Genomic DNA, 20,517 nt, shown 5'->3' on the forward strand with positions numbered 1-20,517 from the left:
ATTGTTTTCTAAATCTGGCAACCTGCACTAACTAGTCCTTGCCCTCTAATTTCTTATTATTTCAGACCTTTCTTCCACTATTGCCAGGGATATATTTCTAAAACACAGGTAAGAATATATTACAGAATAGATGTAATATATCTTCTGATGGCTCCACAGTACTTAGAGAAAAGGAATCCAAACTCCTTAGTAAGAAATTAAAGGAAATTGCAGCTTTGGCTCCAATTTGCTTTTCTAGCTCCATCTCATATCCTTCCACTTACCTATATTGGGAAAATCACCCAGCCTCAAACATGTTATATACCGTTATACTTGTGCCTTTTCTCGGAATGCTGGCTTAACTTGGAATTCTCCTTCCTTAAATGTAAATCATGCATTTGTCAAGGCTGAGTTTGAATGGCATCTCCTTCATGAAGCTTTACCCTAATCCCTCCACTGCATTTACCCACAGTTTCCTCTGTGCTTTCGTTAACATTTCCACTCCATTACAGCACATTGCTTTCTCCCATATAGTTAGGTGTTACTTGTCTCTATGTTCCTTTATTCTATTCACTCCTTGAGGGCAGAGGCTCTAAATAATTTTGTCTAAGCAACATACTGAGATTAACTATTTGCCAGGCACTATTTTGAGTGCTTTGTACATATTAATTCGCTTGATCAGCAACTCTTATGATTTTAGGTACCATGATTCTCCCCATTTGTATTCTCTGTACATACTAGCTTAGTGCTCTACTTTCAGTAGGCAATCATTAATTTTTTAATTGAGTGGAGATGCTGTTATTTGGGATAATGTACTTCTTTGGTCTCATTCAAATTAATTTTCCCTCATAGTCAATAATATTTAAATTCATTACTTATCTACTTTGTTCCAGAAATAATTAAAGAAGACTATCTCTTAAATAAAGGCACTACATATGGTCTTATAGTGTTGATTTACAATGAAAATAATCAAGAATTCGAATATTTTTTCAAAAATGTTAAAAAGGGAAAAAGTGGGAAAACTTAAATTAGATGGCATGCCTGAATATTTATGACAGCATTTTTCTTTTGCCTAAGATATTCCAGGAATTACTTTTAATGAAATGAGGGTCAGTCTGAATTCCAATTATTTATAGGTTGTGAGGTCAGGACCTTTACATATATAAACTGTCTCAGAGTCAAGGTGATGGTACCCTTGAATGTAGGATGATTACATCATTGTGTCTTATACTTTTACAATTTCACACCACTTCTTTGTTATCAAATGCATACCTATTGAAAATAATGTAGCATCTCACAAAGTGATGTGTTTGAGAGCATGATACAACCTGTAGCTCACGATGCAGCTCTGAGTTGCGTGATTATAGCAAAGGTGAAGTGAAGAATGAAAGAGAAATGAGTTAGCTAGTGGTTGAAGCTTAGACGCAGGAGGCCTTCTGTCCCGATCAACTGACATCTTTGTCAGTAAGCTCAAAGGGTGGACAGTGTTTATTTCCTGTGTCACTTCCAGGTGTTGCCTGTGCTTTTCCAGTCACGCAACAAAGGAGGCATGTAGTGCCCACTCACATCCCCGGAATAACAGCTGGTGAAAGGTGACTGAACAGTGCTGACCAAACGCATCAGTTGGGAGGTCACAAATTTCAACCCTGATTCCTCCTTGGGTATTTTTCCATATGTTATTATTTGCTCTACAGTATTATGAGGATAAATATGTCTTATGAACCCTTTTTATTTCTGTGTTTGCAAACATAAAGTAGAATAGAGCCCAAAGCATTGTAAACCTGCCCCTTCCTCCGTTTCCCACCACTAAAGAGTTAGGCAATGACGAAATATCCATGAAAACTGATGATTCACTGTGATGAGTGCCTTTTGGTAAATAGGCTGTGAGCCAATGAGTTGCTTTGTTCTTAGCTTCTCTCCCATTCTCCTTGCAGTCGTAACCACTGAGGAGAAGGTAGGGGGGAAGCTGTTACAGCATTTTATCTTCAGACCTAGTCATGGCATGCCAAGATTAGCTTTCTTACACAATTGGTTCCAACAAGGCTGGCTTGAAGCAGGTGTGAATGCCAGGGGCTTCTGCTCTGCCAACAGGTCTCATATTGCATGAATTTTCATGTTATATTATAGCTAATCTTGCTTACTCAGGAAGAGCTGATGGCCTAGAATTCTGACCTGGGTCAACAAACTTTGTTCAAAATGTACCTACCCATAACGAAGTAAAACCTCAGGTTCCCGTAACCAGTCGTGTCCATGTATGGAGTGCATAATTTTCTCTCTCCATCTTTGAGGAAGACCATTGATAAACCAGATTCTATTGTCCCACATTCTGTACCAATGACAGCTCCCAAAATGTCCCACCTTTAAAAAAATGAGAGTCATTAAGAGTCAGAACATTAAGTCAAAGCTTCATAAAGTACAGTCTTTCATCTTTAACAAGGAGTATTTTGAACAATTCTGAAATAAAGATGTGATGCTATAGATTTTTGGTAATGGACAAACTTTTAAGCACATTTCACTCACAAGTATGCTCTTCCTATAAGAGGATAAAAATTTAATCAATGTGTATAGTGTGTCAACTATGTTATTAGAGCCATATTTGAGACTGGGATAATCTTTATTCTCAGAGTACCTGCAGTTGAGGTGGGGAATCAAATTTGAACTTAGGAATCAGTGAACCACAGAAGACAGTTTTGTACTATCATAAATACTTGTGTGTTTTCAAAATCATTTTATTCAATTATTTATTTCCTTAGACAAACTAACAAAAGTATACATGTGGCTGGAATTTCAGTTCTGGCTGACTCTGATGGAGGAATTCCTTGCAATTTTTTTGGTGTTGTTCTGTCTGTAGGATGGCCTGATAATTCCAGCTTCTGAGCTTCAAGTTGGTCATGCTGACATTGTAACTCTTCTTTTTGTTTCTGAAGCTTATCTGCCTGCTTCTTTAGCTTATTTTCTTGTAAAGAGATATGATTTTCATCTTCTTTCACTTCTTCCTCTATTGCTGATGCAATGTCTCCCATTTATCTGACTCCAAGACTTCCTTTTTTCCTGCAGATATCTAAAACTCCTCTGGAGTCACTAATCAGAGTTGTTGTTTTTTGGTCTGTTTTAAAATTTTTTTTAACTTATCAGTTTTTGTTAGCAGCAGTCTCATTAATTACATATTTCCTTACTCTAAGTCTTTCTTCCTCCATTTCTATCAAATCACACTCTCCATTTTTGGGTTTCTCCAACTTTTTGCAAATAGGGCTTCTAATTCTTTCTCTGAGTTTAGTACATTTTTCAACTAGACTAAATAGAGCTTTTAATTTTTGTTTATTCAGGAAGCTATTATTATTGATCTCAAATACATCTTGGGGTCAAAGTCATTAGGATCCATTCCACCAGTGTCTTTCCACATCTCTTTGGCATTGATCTTTGCTTCCTGGATAATTAATGTTGAGATTATTTTCACGCTCTTTGTTCATTTCCTTAAACTGAGATTCTTCCTTTATTTTTGTTTTTCTTTATTCAGTGTTTTTAAATAGCCTCTCCTTTCAAACCCCTCATCATTTCATATTTTAAAATTCTTCCTATCAAGTCTTGTCATATTGTTCTAGATCACTTGTAGTGATTTTCATTAGCATATCTAAGCTCTGGATTCAAAAACACTTGTCAGGATTCAGGTGGTTTAGGAGATTTGTTTTAGAAGAGTTGGCGGGCTATGCCTATATAGGGTTGATCACTAGAAATAATACAAATATCTGTCAACAGAGGCCTGGTTAAAGAAATTATAGTACATCCACATAATAATAATATAATTCTATACATCTTGAAGGAAGTCCAATTAGCTTTAATCAGCATTCTTAACCTTGACACTTCTTGATTCTTCACTTCATCAAGTTTGTCCTCCTAAGGTGACTTCCAAAATACAGCTCTTTGCTTAGCCTTCTCTTCTTTATTTCCTCCATGTCTGCTTTCTGAAACTTTTTTTCTGAAATGTTTTCAGATTTCTAGCACATCATTCACTTGATTGAAATAGTCATCATAATAAAGTTCAATAGCTGGTGGTTCTATCTTTGTCTTTAATGCAGATCAAGTGGTTTTTTACTTTTGTCTTGTCTGTCTATTGGCACAGCTTAAAAAGCAGTAAGCAGATGTGTAAACAAGAGGAAGGAATATTGTAGTAGGATGTTCCACCACCTCACCTATTTGTCCCCATTATCGGATCAGTAAGAATAGCATTCTCATTTCCTTTTCCCCCCTTTTATTCCATTAAAGGGATAGAGATCTTTGGGCAGGTAAATACTTTTTTTAATCTCCTCTTTACAGATGAGGCAACTGAGATCCAGAGAGGTTGGATAACTTACACCATGGCAAATTTATGAAGAAATGGGTCTTGGCTCCTAGCCCCTAATGCTTTTCCAGTATAAAATTACCTCCTAAGACATTCGTGTATAGTGTGGGAGGCTCACAGCATAATGGCCCTATCTCTTTGGTGTTGTGTACATTTGCCTGAAAATCCATATGAGCTGGCAAGAGTCTAGCAAGGTTTCAAAAAGGAAATGGAATATAACTAGATTTCACCAATTAGATATTTGGACAGCTAAGCTTTGCTGTCCAAATATAACTTTGTGCCAGACTCTTTTCTTGGCACTTAACATATTTAAACTCATTTAATTCTCACAATAAGCCTCTGAAATAGTTACTATTATTATCTCCATTTTAGATAAAGAAACTGAGATACCAAGAGGGTACATATTGCTAGCAAAGCATGGGGGCAGGATTCTAAACCACGGAGTCTGACTCCAGAGCCTGTGCTCTTAATGTATAGTATATTTTTGGTTGATGAAATTGCACAAATGAACCTGAAACTATTAGCAGTACAGATACAGACAGACCTTGGTGGAAGGTGAATAGTAGAGTGGAATCAGTCCATGGAAAAGTCTGAGAGAGGAGTTCAGACTCCAGGCAGAAAACACTTAGAAGTACCATTATATTTCTAAAATGCAAATATGATTATGTCTCTCTTTTGCCTAAGATCCTTCAGTGGCTCCCTTGACCACCGGGACAAATACCGAACTCTTTAATGTGGAATACAAGGTCTTTCTTGGTCAAGTCCAAGAACACCTTTCTTGCCCCAACTCTCTGGCCATGTCTTGCCCCTCCCTGCCTTATACCAAATTCTCTTGCCACACAGATTGAACTCAGTTACCAAAACATTTCATGCTTTGACAGATCTTCGCATTTCACATGTAAACTTTCACTCACTGTCTACTGAACAAACTCAGAGTCATTTTTCAAGATGCCCTTCAAATATTGAACACCCTCCTATAAAGCTTTTCTTCAAGTCCCTAACCTCCCTAGATAGCCTCTTCACCCCCACCCCAAACTAGTTAGATTCTCCCTGCTCCATGGTCCTAGTTCTCACAGTACATTGCAGACTATTTCTTCAGATGCCTTTTTATTCCCCTGAGTGTCAACTCCTAGAAGACAGAATCTATATGTTAGTTTTTATACCCTAGCCAAGTGCCCAATACACAAGAGATGCTCAAGAAATGCTTGTTGAATGATAGAAGCGTGAAAAGATTCCAGATTGAGAGGGTAAATGAAATTTGACCCAATACTCTGCCTGGTTCCTATCTTCACTTTCCTCTAATTTCTGTTCTTGTCCTATGAGGCAATTCACAGCCTTGGCATTGAACAGAAAAGCAGCCCATTAAGCTGTCCTCTGGCCACACTTCAGGCAGGTCTTTCTACCAGTCCCACCTTTAGCTGTTGATCTGATCTCTAAGTTACAAGGTCCCCTTGCATCTGCTCTTGATGCCAGGTGCCACTTTGACAGCCTGGTTTCAGCTTGGGGACCCTGGACACCTTAAAGTAAGAGCCCTGATGGTTCAGATACCTCTACTCCTTAGGTCTTCATTAAACCATCTGCCATCTAGACCCAAGCCCTGGAATGACCTCCTGACCTTTGCTCTTCCATAAGCCTAGGCTCTAGGCACACACTTTGCATGGCCAACACAATCAGAGAGGTCTTCAGTTTAGCTCTCCTTTCAAGACTCACAGACCTAAATGAGTGGACAGTTATAGGGCCCTGGCCTCTCTGCCCCAACTGCCTCTCCCTTTACTTATAAACTTTCTGTCCCTCTGTCCCCTTGCCTATTAAATTCTGACCGATCTATTGCCACAGAGGTCCCGGTGCTGTCTGTGAGGGGAGAGGGCAAAGCAGTGGATCAATGAAAGCTGACCAGTCAGAGTACAAGGTATTAACAGCACAGCACATTCAAGAAGACTTTGAAATGACTTCAGACAGAAACCCTGTGATACATATTTGGCTATTAAAGAAGTCAGGGACTGAATCAGTTTAAACATTGTGTTTTCCATTTAGAATGTTCCTACCACCCAGGTGGGAAACTTCAGAGAAAAGAATGTAAATTTTACATTTGCTTGGGGTTTCCATTTCTCATGGGAGATTTTCTTCCGGTGAACTCAACGAAAGGAATTGTTTTCCTATAGCTTTTAAGAGTTGTTGCTTCAGAATCCCACATTTTCATAGGAATATCTGTTTTATTTCCCATCTGCCAATGATCCTGCATGGGTATTTAAAACCCAATCCTTAGCCTCAGATTATATCCTGGCCTGATTCTCTGAACCAGCTAAATTTTAGCAGAAGGACTCTCTTTTCAGGTTTTAAGTTTCCTTTTACTGATAGCATCTGCTCCTATCTTCCCCATAACCCCCGGCTATACATTGAAGAAAAGTATTATACTTTGTTCAGCATTTCTGTAGGTTTGTAGAGGTAGAGGGGATTGTATGAGCTCAGCTAGGCTGCTTGTCACAGCTTCAAATTTTCCGTTGACTGGTACTATTAACAGTGACAGTGGAACTTAAAGAGAAACTGGTTACTCCATGTTTAGGTCATCATTTAATTATGCCACCAGGGTGTTTATATAACAAATTAAAGTACTGTTGTTCAAATGTGTCCAATTCAGTGTTACCTCTTTAGATTGGTGAATTCTTCTTTCAAGTAAGATTCAAAATATTTCCTTAAGAAAATACATTAAATAATCAATCATAAAGCATAGGCTGGTGATGTATGGGAATTCTGCACATTATGCATGATTGGTTTTTAAGCTCACAACTTCTCTAATAAAAAATATTATGAATTTATGAAGGTAAAAATAAAGACATTCTATATTTAAGCAATAAGAAATACTACCTTCTTTCCTTCTAGAAATAATTTCTCAAAAAAAATTGAGGAAAAAAATCATAAAATCTAATAAATAAATAAAAGAAAGAAAGAAAAACACGGGGAGGTTACTAATTCTTCTACTTTAAATATTCAAATTGCTTGCTTTTTAACAGGCAGTTAAGTTCATTAAATATGAAGGAAACTTCATATATAAATAATAAAAAACCCCAGGCATTAGTTTCTGAATTTTTACAGTTCCCCTTAGATATGGATATAGGTTCCCTTCTAGGAAAATAAATACAAAGGTTATTATCTATGATTTCCACTGCCAAAAGCGTATGACATATTGAAAACTGTCTCGAAACAATGTATTTAAGCCATAGGCTCAGTTCTCAATTTTATGGACACTACCCATTAAATTTCATTAAACAGCAAAACTTAGTTGGAAATGATTAATATATACAAACAGAATTACAGCAATTTTTGATAAAATGTTTAACCATTCTAGTTTAAAAGGACATGCTTTATTTCTTGCTTCTACAGAATTTATAAACTATAGTTGACTGTTCTATTTTCAAAGCAAAGACTACTCTGGGAAATAATTTTTAGGACAACTAACACATTAACAACAAATATCAAAGTGAATTATAGACAGTATTATACTTATTATACAGTTTAATAATTTTGTGTTTATATCATGAGGCAAATTTCATACTTGAAATGTGTATTTAATATTTTAAATATTATTTTGAAACTTCTGTTTCTCTTTATTATTTATTTCCAGTCATGTCTGATTTGGCTTTTGCTAATCACACAACTAACCTGCCTACAGACATAGAAATCTAGGATACACAGTGGTAAGTGGCTTGCTTAAGGCCTAACTGTCTGATTGGTTCTCAAATGGAGATCTTTCTTTCTCAGTTCACTGTTATTTTGGTAGTTACAGCTCTAAAGAGGATACTGTGTCAGAATGGTTATATTGAACCATTTCAGTTTATAACAGATTTAGAACTAAATATATTAGGAAATGTCTTTTTAAAATTTTAACAGATTGTATAAATTATATAAGAAACACAATAAATAACTTTTTTAAGATTTATTTTTATTTATTTCTCTCCCCTTCCCTCCCCCCACCCCCCCAGTTGTCTGCTCTCTGTGTCCATTTGCTGTGTGTTCTTCTGTGACCACTTCTATCTTATCAGCAGCACTGGGAATCTGTGTTTCTTTTTATTGTGTCATCTTGTTGTGTCAGCTCTCCATGTGTGCGGCGCCATTCTTGGGCAGGCTGTGCTGGGCGGCTCTCCTTACAGGCACACTTCTTGTACGTGGGGCTCCCCTATGCGGGGGACACCCCTGCATGGCACGGTACTCCTTGCGCGCATCAGCACTGCGCATGGGCCAGCTCCCAGGGTTTGAACCGCGGACCTCCCGTATGGTAGGCGGACACCCTATCCATTGGGCCAAGTCCGCTTCCTAAATAACTTTTTGTATTAGCTCTTAATAACACTAAGCCCCTAGAAAATTCTCCAGGAGCCTCTCCTGAGGCATATAAGAAAATCTCACAGAGGTATACTGGTCTTTTCCTTGCTCCATTTATCCCAATGAAAGCATTCAATCTACTGATCCACACAGCAAGTTAAGGTTATAAATGATGCACATGATGACTCCTTTTAGGCAACTATCTGTTTTAGAGTATTTTTAGAGTGAAAAATTAAATTGATTTAAAAAATGGAACTGTCAGAGACTTAAGAACCTTCTACTCATATAAGAAATGAGATTAGTAGTCTTGTCCTTTTAATTATTAGTTGTAAACTAATCATTCTTCTAGATTAATCTAAATGAATAATTATCATGACCTCTATCACAGAGCTGCATGAGATATGATTCAGACTACACATTTATTTTAATGTCCAACATATCCATTTTTACTCTGAATTTGTCTTTATTTTTCTCATGCTGTTGCAAAATAAAAGTGGTTATTTTTTTAAGAAACTCTAATATTTATAATCAAAAGTGAGATGGAACATTTAGTCTTCTTTGAAGAGGAAAAGCAGAGAGAAATCTGGAGAGGGGAAAAATCACTTTGTAAAAGTCCCCTTGCTTTAAATAGATGTTTAAACACTAGCTGAAGCATCTTTCAGGGGATTCCAGAACTCCAACAATGGCCAAGGGATCTAGGAAAGCCTTTCATTTCCCTGGACCTCAGAGTTCCAATTTATAAGGTTCCAGTTACAAAAATGATGTCATCTTGACTCTGTCCTAATACTGTAATTGCATGACGTAAAATTTTAACACAAAATCTTTAAGGTCAGCAGTGGTTATTTGAGGACCTCTATAGCTGTAGCAGTATCTTGGATGGTAATAATTTCCCTCGGAAGGAGTGTAACTTCTCTGTGGTTTAAATTATGTTTTCCCCAAGGAAATACATTCGAAGGAATGACTGCTTTGGGGGGGACTCTCTACAACATAGTAATTATATTTATTCTTTGGAGAAGGTTTTTAACTGGAAAGCTGATGGTCTTCCCTAAGAGCTGTTTCAGAACACGTGGAGAATAAAATTAATTATGTTTTAATCAGCTCGTACTTCAATACTTTTAAGAATGGTCTGTGTTCTTTGAAGGAAACTTTGACAATAATTAGAATAATTGAAATTACATGCATACATATATATGTACACACATATCTGATCCTGTAATTTTCCTTAGAAATTTATCTTTCAGAAATACAAAGTACACAAGAATGATTATTACAGTATTCTTTATAAATAGACATTAAGTTAGATAAACAGCATAGTCTTCTTTTAGAAATAATGAAGATCTGCATTTATTAGTTTAATATGTTGTTAAATAAAATAATCAAGCTATAGTACAATATGCAAAGTGTGGTTCTAGTGGTTTTTTTTTTTCCCTTGGGGAGGTTTAGTCATAGAACATTTCTGACAGTATTTTAAAATATGCCAATATTTTAACAGTGAAGAATGGGATGAGTATGGGGATAAGTTCAATTTTTACTTTATACTTTTGTTTTCTAATAAATAATTTCCAGGAAAAAATAAAGGAATTTGGTTTACCTATATATATTATAAATTGAGAATGAACATTTAAATTATCTTATAAGTTGATGGAAATATGAAGAATCTGAACATAGGAAATAGAGGAAGCCTTACATTTTAATCAAATCTGTTCTCTACTAATATTGACATTAAAAGGCACCAAAGGTAATGGAACGCTTCACATTTCTATGAAAATTTGTTTTATTATATTTTCCAGAATATATTAAACCACCTAAGTTGACAAATTGAGATATGAACTAGACTGTAGAATTAAGTCGAGCTCTACAATTCCATATTTATCAAATCCATAAAGTTTTTATCTAATATGAATTCTCCGAGGTTGAGTAAGTTCATTACATCCATAAGGTCTCTATTTGGGATGAATTCTCTGAGATTTAATAAGGGATGTGTCGCAAGTAAAGACCCTTCCATATTCATTTATATTCATGAGGTTTATCTCCAGTATGAGTCCTCTGATGTCTAGCAAAGCCAATACTTTGACTGAAGGCTCCTCCATCCGCATCACCTTTATGGACCTTCCCTCGAGCAGGACATCTCCTGGGAAGGTAAAGGATGAGCTCCATCTACAGGCTTTGCTGCATGACCTACATTTCAACAATTCTCTTTAGTTGGTTCCACTGTATTTCATTCACATTCAGTTTTGTTTTGGGCTTTTATTACGTCAGGTTTTTTTAAACTGTGGCTGGAATAACACTAATCAGGAATATGGGCTTCCAAATGGTAGAAAGCACTCAGCTTTCTAATCAAGACAGAAAAATACCTACACTGAGGATTGTTTAGAGAAAATAATGTATTGCTGGGACACTGCAGAGTCTCAACAAAGGTTAATTTCCTTCATCTTCTGTGAAACATAGTGCTATTTTTGTTTTTAAATAAGCCAAAGTGGCATTTAAAATGAATTTCTAAATTATAATGAGTATTTTTATTTTTTCATAATAGAATTAACAGTAACAATAGTAGATGAAAAAGTCATTTTAAGCAGGGAGACTAAGCTGAAAGCGTCTTATCTACTACCTGTGGGTCTTTTGCACTAAGATTTTGGATATAAATTATTTGGGTAACTAAGTTTGTTATTTATGTTATTTAAATGATCACTGAGTTTTGCTTTAATAAATATGAGCATGTCTGTAAAAAGACATAATGTTAACTCAGATTGTCAATCTACCTACAATTCACTTACCCTGAATTATAAGCTTATATGAATTCCCTCTATAGTCCTATTAACATTTTGTAAAAAGTATTCTAAAGTAGAGGTAACAACATTATTTGGAGCAGGATAGAGGGAATAATTTCAAAACTTAAACTGTTCTGTAAATTTCTAAATAATCTTTAAGAATTTTTAAAGCTTTTTTTAAAAAAGCCTATAAATTTAATTTTAGAGGGTTATAATGGAAACTGTCTTTGTTGGTCTACATGAAGTTTTCCTTTTCACTGGTTATATGTAATAGACTATCTTCTTGGAACAAAGAAGACAATAACAAATTATTTTATTTTGAAATGGCCTTTTGTGTACCACTGGATAGAATTAAAGGTTAAGAAAGACATTTTGAGGCTGTTGTAGGTGTGACCCATTTTGCAACAATGCCGTTAAAATAAATAAGTAATACTTTGCATTTTGCCTCTTATAGTAAATCATGTATCAAAAGCTAAATGATGTCTAACCTGAGAAAACCATTATTTGTACTCAGACTTTTTCCTCTATACTCTTAGGTAAGTTTTATTAAATACATTTCTTGAAAGACCTTCTTAGGACTGGAACTTAAAGAGAACTGCAATTAAGTTATCAGTTCAGAGACTACAATCTCTGACCATTAAAAAAGTCAGCAAGGCCAAAGACAGGAAATGAAATTTGATCCTAGGGTAAGTCATGCTTACTCTCTGGCATCTTTTCTATGTCTTGCTGTGGTGATGGAATTCTAGGTATTGTGACATGTGCAAGAAGTATTTACCATTAGCTGCCTTTATTTTACTTTTTATTAGAGGAAGAATATTCACAGCAGTGATGATTGTAGCCTAGGAGAGGACACCTATATAAGCCATTTAAGACAAATATTTTTAGCACTTCAAAAGAGAGAGTCTATATAATTGTTTTCTATTTTGCTAGAAATATGCTCATAATTGAGAACGTGGAAAATATAGTGGAAAAAAAATCACCTATACCCATACTACCCCAAAGACATATATGATTAATATTTTAGTATATTTATTTATGATATTTTTATATACATATTTTAAAATATTGTATATATGATTTCTGCATCCTTTTTGTCACTTACATTAGTAATGTATATATCTTCCAGGTTAATAGAAGCTCTTTATAAACAGATCATATAATATTTTATTATGTGTGTGCCAAGATATATTTAGTCATATTCTATTGTTGGATTATAAAATTCAGTAATAGGCAATTACATGCTTTAGCACTCATTATGGACCTGAGGATTAACATTTTCAGTTCCTTAATATTCCTGGATGTATCTGTGGTATAGCTAATCCCAAGCTACGCTTCTTGAGGTGCCAGAGTTCTAGACACCTCAAAAAAAAAAAGACTCACGTCAATTATCAGTGTATCCTTCACATAAACTCCTAGATATTCAGGACTGCTTGTGGCTAGTGTTGATCAAGCGAATGTGAGGAAGGACTATGGAAAGTAAAGACGTGATGAACAAGTGGGCATCTGAACACTTAGGTGCCAGCAGCCTACTCTGATACCTTCCACAGATAAATCCTATCACTGGCTAATGCTGTGCCAAGCCACTAGGATTTAAATATCTTTGTAAGAGATCAGATTTTCTTCTCTCTCTTTTTTTTTATGACTGTAGTAAGAAACTGGTTTGGGGAGGCCTATTAACCAACTCAAATAAGCATGGAGGTGCCAAGAGAAAAGATGGTGCATAAACAGGCTATGAATTTAAAAAGGATTTAGAAATTCAATGGAGTTCCAGAACAGTTTTCTCATACTTCATCATATAGAGCTTATTTTTAAAAATCACTTGAAAAAATTACTGTTTATACTTCTAAGATATGAAAAACAATTTTTTAAAGCATTGCTAGAACCCAGGTCAAAAGAAAACCAAAATAAGTAAGAAATACCAGCATTTAACGAATTCACCCTGTTCTATTTTAGCACTTGAATTATGCAAAGTTCCCTATATATGCTGTGGCATAAAATATGCAATATTTGCCCCTTTTAATGTTAAATCTGAATTCTATTTTATCTGACTTTCATATGTCTCCTTGTTTGTTTTTTGTTGTTACATTTGTCTGATGTTTAGTTTCACTTCTTAAACTTTTAACTTTTCATCTTATTTTAGGTTGCCTTTCTTTTATGAGTAGCAGCTATATAGCTCATTTTTAAAAACTTGCTGTGAGAATCTCATTTAACAAAGTGAATGAATACAACCCACTCAAATTTATTGTATTACTGATGTGTTTAGGTTGGTTCCTGCCATACTATTATTTTCTGTTTTCTATTTACCTTGTTTCTTATGGTTTGCTCTTTCACTTTACTAAAATTTGCTGAACTGATTGTTTTCTTTTTTCTATGTTCCCCATAATGCTTTAGAGGATATATATTGTATATTTGCCCTATCTAAAATTTCCAGCACACTTATTTAAACCTAAGATTTTATATTAACATCAAGAGTTAACTCTAATCTATACTCTTGCCTTAAGCAAGTAAAGAACTTTGGCAGCATCTTAGTTCCTTATTCTGCTTCTCTATTTGCTAACTGCTCTCTCTCTTTCCCATGTTGAAGTCGTCTAGGTTTTACATTCATGGTTTTATTATAATTTTAAATAATCACCAATTACTAAAACTGTATTATAAGTTTTTACTTTTCTGCTTAGTCACTGTTCTTTCTTGAATCTCACATCTTCTTGGATTAATTTCTAGGAGCATGTCTTCTAGTAATTATTTCAGAGAGGGTTCATGAGAGGTAAACTTTCTAAACCCCTGTATTTCTAACACTTGAATGATATTTGGCAGGAGAAAGAATGTTACGTTGCAAAAAATTTTCTCTTAAAACTTTGAGATAATGCTTCTTTAAAAAATTTATATCTAGTGCTACTCTCTAGTACAGGGAGTCTCATTTGGAAGTTTTTAGTATTTCCTCTTTTATCAGTGCTCTGAAGTTTCTCCCTGATGGTCTAAGACTTGTTATTTTTCCATCTTTGTTCAACACTTCCACACACAGGTATTATGTCTTTTTTTTCTTCTTTTTTTAATCTTGGGAACTTCTGTCAATTATTTCTTTGAATATTTCATTCCATGTATTCCCTGTGAACTTTCCTTCTGGAATTTCTATTATTTCTAGTATTAGAAGTGCTGGACCTATATATACTGTGTGCCAACTTTTTTTCTTTATACTTTTAATCTCCTTTTCTTATATCCAATGACCTATGTTTGGAGAAGCTCACTAATTTGTTCTTCAGCTATGCTTATACTGATATTCAGGGGGAAAATCCTTTACATTTGCTTCAACAATCTTACTTTTTTTCATTCCCCACATCTCTAATTGGTTATTTTTCCCCCAAAAACCTGTTGTTGTTTTGTTTCACAAATGCAATATATGCTTTCCTATCCCTTTGATACTAATCACATTAAAAAAAGAAAAACTCCATTTTTCTATTTCCATTTTCTCAGCTCTTCGTTTTTTAGTTTGATATTACTTTTTAACGGCGTTGACTTTCCTCAGATTTTGTGACTGTAGGTTATTTGCTTAGATGTGTACTCACTATTCCTAGTATGTAAAAGCACCCCCCGTGGGGGACGAGCACGGGGCTCCTCATTCCCCTTGCCTCTGGCCTCCTGGCGCATTGCCCTGCTCTCCATGCTACGTATGGACATCCATGACTTTCACCTGGGGGCAGAAGCCCCTGCTTGGAAGAGTGTGGAGCAAGGATACTGCCCACTTAGCAGTCCCTACAGGGATGCCCCAGAAGCCCCATCCTTATCCTGTGTCCAGATTGATGACCTGGAGCAGTGCTGCGTCACCTTTTGTAATGTCTTCTTTGACACGTGTTTTGGCTATAGTTTCCTCCTTCCATCAGATGCTATGTTCTTGTCTTTTTCTGTTTTGCAGTCCTTCATAATTCCCGGCCCAAGAAGAGAGGACATGCTTTCTTGTTTTATAGTGCTACTGTAGATTCCTTTGCTCATTTGCTGTAATTCCCAAGTACTTGGGTAGGCAGAGGAGACTGAAGCATGCTGCCTTGAGTCAGTCTTCTAACATTCATTACATTTGTGGTTCTCATTATCATGAATATTATGGTGATAGCAATGAACAGATTTTTAAAAAGGTATTTGAATATTAAAAAATAAAATGTTTGCATTTGGGAGAGAAGACAAGTATACAAATTCCATATGATAGCAACGTGTTTTTCTACAAAGCATCCTCCCACCTAAAGACAGCCTCAACTAGGTGAGATATGGTAGTTGCTAATTAAATGATGTGTTGGTAAGGTTAAGCCAAAGTTCAAAAAGACTCACATAAATTATCAGTGTATCTATTTAAGTTTCTCTTTTGCTGAAGGAACAGATGTGTCCTCTTTAGGAAAAAGAAAAAAAAAACCCAAGACTTTAAAATCCCACTTTAAATAATAAACCTATCCATGTTGGATTCGGGACAGCTTAGTGATGTGAAAGACAAACAGCTCTTGCACATTCGTGATCTAGGATCAAAGCCTTGGTTGAAATATGGCAGGAAAACAAGGATATTTGGGAAAGTAGTTTCCAAAAAAAGTCATAATAACCTGATAGTGTTCTTTTCTTTATTTCTTTAAATTATTTTGCAAATGACCATTCAATATTAAGTATTTTGAAAATATTATTAGAGAGAACTGCATATTTCTCTCTTATGCAAAAGAAAAAATATTCTTTTCTCCTGTAATTCTTATGGGAGGTAAACATAGTTAAAAGAGGAAATAGTACTATATCTTTATTAATAATTCATTTTTATTTTTTTAAAAAGTGACCTCAAAGTTGTACAATTCAATTCAATTGCTCAATCTTGAAAAGAGTGGGGATTTACTATGTTATATTCTACCTAGTTTAGCAGGTGAGTTTAAAAATGATAAATTGTGTAGGTGGTGATGGTTGAAGAGTAGAATGAGACTAATACTCAGTAAAGTTGGTTGTGGAAACAACACACCAAGAATTTCACTACCAGAATTCCTAATCTGTTTTTCTTTGTCTGTTCTTACATAAATGCTTCATAATAATTTGATTTTGTGAGGGATTATAAAAATTATTATATCAGCACTCTTTCCTAGACCAATAGAGGAACATTTAATGATGGGTGGGTGCGGGGAGGACACACACACACACAAACACCAAAATATTATGGGCTAAACTACTTTTTCCATCACCAGAAGCACAGAAACTACTAGGTCCTCTTGGTATCCTTTCATAACTTTTAAAATTATGCCAATTTAGCGGGCTCACTGGGTGAGAGGAAGAGTAAGGGAATTCTGGGGAAAATGGCCTGAGATCCTAGGGGCAAATGTGGCAAATACACTTAAGGTGTGGTTGCTAGAATAATTAAATGACTTTAGGAACTTAGATGAATTAATTGCAAACTAATTAGAGTGGCACAGGTGTACTTTTGTCAAGCATATTATTATGCATTATTGGAACAGAAACCAGATGACAATGCCATGGTCTGGAAGTACCAGCTTTTTAACTGAGACCAAAATCCTGATAAATTGTCCATTCTGAGAAATGCCCAAGGAGCGTAACTGGAAACACCTGAGTTATTTAGTGACTGGAATTTACTCTGAGTTCCTCTGAGTCCATATTGACTTTAGCGCTTTTTTCAGGCATAAATATTTTAAAATCATTTTTATTTGGGGGGGGTATTTGATTCAGTTGTTGGCACAAATTCTCTTGCATCATTAGTGCGCTGTAAAAACAATGTCTAAGAAAAAACTGAATGTTCGATCTGTTTATTGGAATTTATTTTTTGCCAGTTGTGTCTCTGACTTCTACAGTAATTTCCTAACAGAGGTATTGTTGCTTCTAATATCAAATCAATTCTTTTATAAGCTTAATACATAAAGGGGTTTTCCACATTTTGTACCAAATCTCTCAGTATTACTAACAGGGAACTGGGATGGACCATCAGTACTCCAGTAAAGCATTTCTTTTGTTATTTCACTGGCAAGTTTTGATGATACAACAAGCTAAAAACAGGGCATTCTGAGAGAGGAAATAGCTGGGTATGAAGGTCATAGTTAAAAATTAAGTTTATCTCTCCACAAAAGAATAAGAGTAAGCACTGATATGCTGGAGATGGTCCTATCTGCAGAAGGTGAGTAAACAAGCCTTCTGTGCATGATCAAAGTTCTGGACTCCATCAACGCTATTTGGTTGGCGAGGAGAATGGAATAAGCCCTTATGTATGCTAAGGGTTACAAAGGAGAGAAGTTTGACTTCTGGGGAGATCATGGAATTAAAAAGAAGAGTAGTGGTTCCTGGACCCTCAAGTCCCTCAGTTTCCTCAAGGAGACATCATAGTCACACTGGCAATGGAGCCTCAACAGTGACATGAACCTCCGAAAAGAAGGGCTTTGTGGACTGAAGTCCCTGAGCACTCAGAGCTGGGCTTAGGGTGGCAACTGGTGGGCCCTGGGAGGTGTTGTTGCTCAAAGTGTCAATCTGTCTCAGAGGCTTATCCTAAAGAGAATTCTAGACCTGGGTCAGCCTCAGTAGAAATCTAGAACACAACAGTGACAGACCCCAAGGTGGCAGCATAGGTTCACAGCAACAGTGGCAGCTTGGACCAATGATCAGATGTTCCTCTTATTGGGTCCAAATGAAGTTCTTGAGCAATGCAGGGGAAGGGAGAGCCCAAGAAAGGAATATTGAACCTTTCTGCTACTCAGGCATGTAGAAGTTCAAGCCAGATTTGATATAATTTGTTGAGATCAGATAGATATGACTGCTTATATCTCAAATGTTGTGTTCTAGAAGATATAATTAAATTATTGCTTTTTCATATTCATTATGAAATGATATTTTATGTTAATTTAATTCATCATCATCAGAGTATTAGAAAATATGAAGTAAATAATAAGGCAGGTGCTCTGATTACCTGTGTTTATTGCACAGAAATACAAACACATACAAAGCCAAGTGAGAATGAGGAAATATCTAGAATTTCTTTCCAAACTCATATTACCTTATACCCTTTGATTTTCTGAACCAATTATTTTCAATGCAAACTTCTTAAAGTACTGCTCAATTTGCAGCAGATGCCTTTGGGACATAGGATCCGGAAGAAGGAATAGATGAAAGCAGCCAGGAACCACTACCACCAAACCACTGTCACTGCTCTGGTCTCTTCCACTTCTACCTCAGCCCCAAATTCTTCCTTTATAAATCTTTTAAAGATAAATTTTACCCCTAAACAATTTTTATATCTCAAAACTACATTCCCTTCATGTAAAAGGAATGAAGTCCTGATACAAGTGACAACATGGATGGATTTTGGACATTGGGTTGAGTGAAATAAGCCAGACACAGAAGGACAAATATTGTATAATCTCACCGACTGGAAACAGTTAGAATAAGCAAACTCATAGAGTCATAACCTAGAATATAGTTTACCAGGGGATGGGGTGGGGACAGGGAATGGGAAGTTAAGGTTTAAAACGTACAGCATTTCTATTTGGATCAATGGAAATGTTTGTCATGGAGGGTGGTGATGGTAGAACAACACTGTGAATATAATTAACAGCACTAAAATATAAGCTCAATGTGGTTAAAAGAGGAAATGTAGGTTGCATATATGGTAGCAGAGTACATTTTTTAAAAAACCCTTGGAAATATACTACATAAACAGTGAACCCTAAGTTAAACTATGGACTATAGATAACTATACAGTTATAGACATATGCTTTTATCAATTGTACCAAATATACCACACAAATACAAGGTGCTAAAAATAGGGTGTTCTATAGGAATCCTGTATTTTATGCACAATTTTTCTGTAAACCCACAACTCTTGTAATAAAAGAAAAAAAAACACATTCCAGTGAAAATCAGGCAGCAGCCTCTATAAATCTCAGACCCCAGGAAGACAACTGAGAACCTCAACATAATATTAGTGGAAAGATTTTTGAATCTATAAAGACTGAAAACAAAAACTTTTTCTTAACCAAAACTGAATAAACTAAAATGAGATATACGTTGATTCAACTGAAGTTTAAAGGTATTGGTAATCACAAATTTTTTTAAAGTTTTTAAAATAACATCTTTCCAAACTTTTAAGTTAATACAGAAGACTGAGAAACTCAAGCAAAGTACACAAAAGCCATCCAGAATCACAAGCAATTTACAGACTGATATATCCTTCTAGGTCCTGTGTGTGTGTACACACAACTGAGCATACATTTTTACGTGTAATCACAAAATTTCAACCTGCATAAAAACAGTTGATTTCTTAATAAAGTATGTTAAGGATAAGTGTACCCCTTATCTTGTCCACGGTGACCATCAACAAGGTTGATTTACGTATGCTTTTGTTATTTAGCAACTTGCATTTAAAAGTGTCCAGTGGGATAAATGTAAGTGCTGTACACAGTGTGAGCGATAGCAATTACTTACCCTGTAGGCTGGCTCTCAAATTCTTCTGACCATTGCTCTTGAATATCTTCAGTAGAAAGATCTACATCCCGGGTGGTGGCAAAATTGAACTCACTGCCTTCATTTCCATGGAAATAAATGGAGTTCCCATCTGACTGACAGCTATGCTGTAGATAAAAAGAGAGCAAGGGGGTGACTGTCGAATTGGTTTTGTAGCTATATCTGTCATACTTATGCATAATTAGAGTTTTTCAAAAAGTCATTACATTTTTCCCTCTACAATGGACTCTCAAATCAAAAAGAGCTAGTTACCTTTTTCTTTGCCTTGTTTAATTCAATTACAATTTCTTTCTAACTTATTAAGTTATCACAAAAATAGGGCCAAGAGGGCATTTGAGCTTTGCCATCCTAGCCTCTGGTATGAAACAAGAATATATTAATTGGAACAATTCCCCATCTTTACCACAGTTCTTGTTGTGGGAATTAAGTGATAATGAAGTGTCATATATTTTCAATAATACGGTTATGGGCTAAATCACATTGACCTTTTCAATATTCCATGTATTTCTGGCCTGCCATTCAAGCCCTTCATAATTTGTCTGTAAATGGGATGTGAATGGAATAGCCAGCTAATCAAAACATGGAATACAGAAAAGGTCAAAGTAATCCTGGATATGATCGTATATTCTTAGCCAGTTTTTG

At 35.6% G+C, this 20,517-nt stretch overlaps 1 protein-coding gene and 1 pseudogene across 1 annotated transcript in view; both read right to left on the reverse strand.

The window, feature by feature from the left end:
- RELN (reelin) overlaps positions 1-20,517 on the reverse strand; it is a 516,519-nt gene that overhangs the window by 184,223 nt on the left and 311,779 nt on the right. The window contains exons 11-12 of the mRNA XM_058297120.2: positions 19,837-19,982; positions 2,186-2,337 (exon numbers count right to left, since the gene is read on the reverse strand). Coding sequence (XP_058153103.1) covers positions 2,186-2,337; positions 19,837-19,982 — 298 coding nt within the window. The remainder of the gene's footprint in view (positions 1-2,185; positions 2,338-19,836; positions 19,983-20,517) is intronic.
- On the reverse strand, positions 2,553-10,731 carry LOC139438970 (nucleobindin-2-like; annotated as a pseudogene).

The sequence above is a fragment of the Dasypus novemcinctus genome, chromosome 5 (genome assembly GCF_030445035.2).
Source record: "Dasypus novemcinctus isolate mDasNov1 chromosome 5, mDasNov1.1.hap2, whole genome shotgun sequence".
Lineage (NCBI taxonomy): Eukaryota > Metazoa > Chordata > Mammalia > Cingulata > Dasypodidae > Dasypus > Dasypus novemcinctus.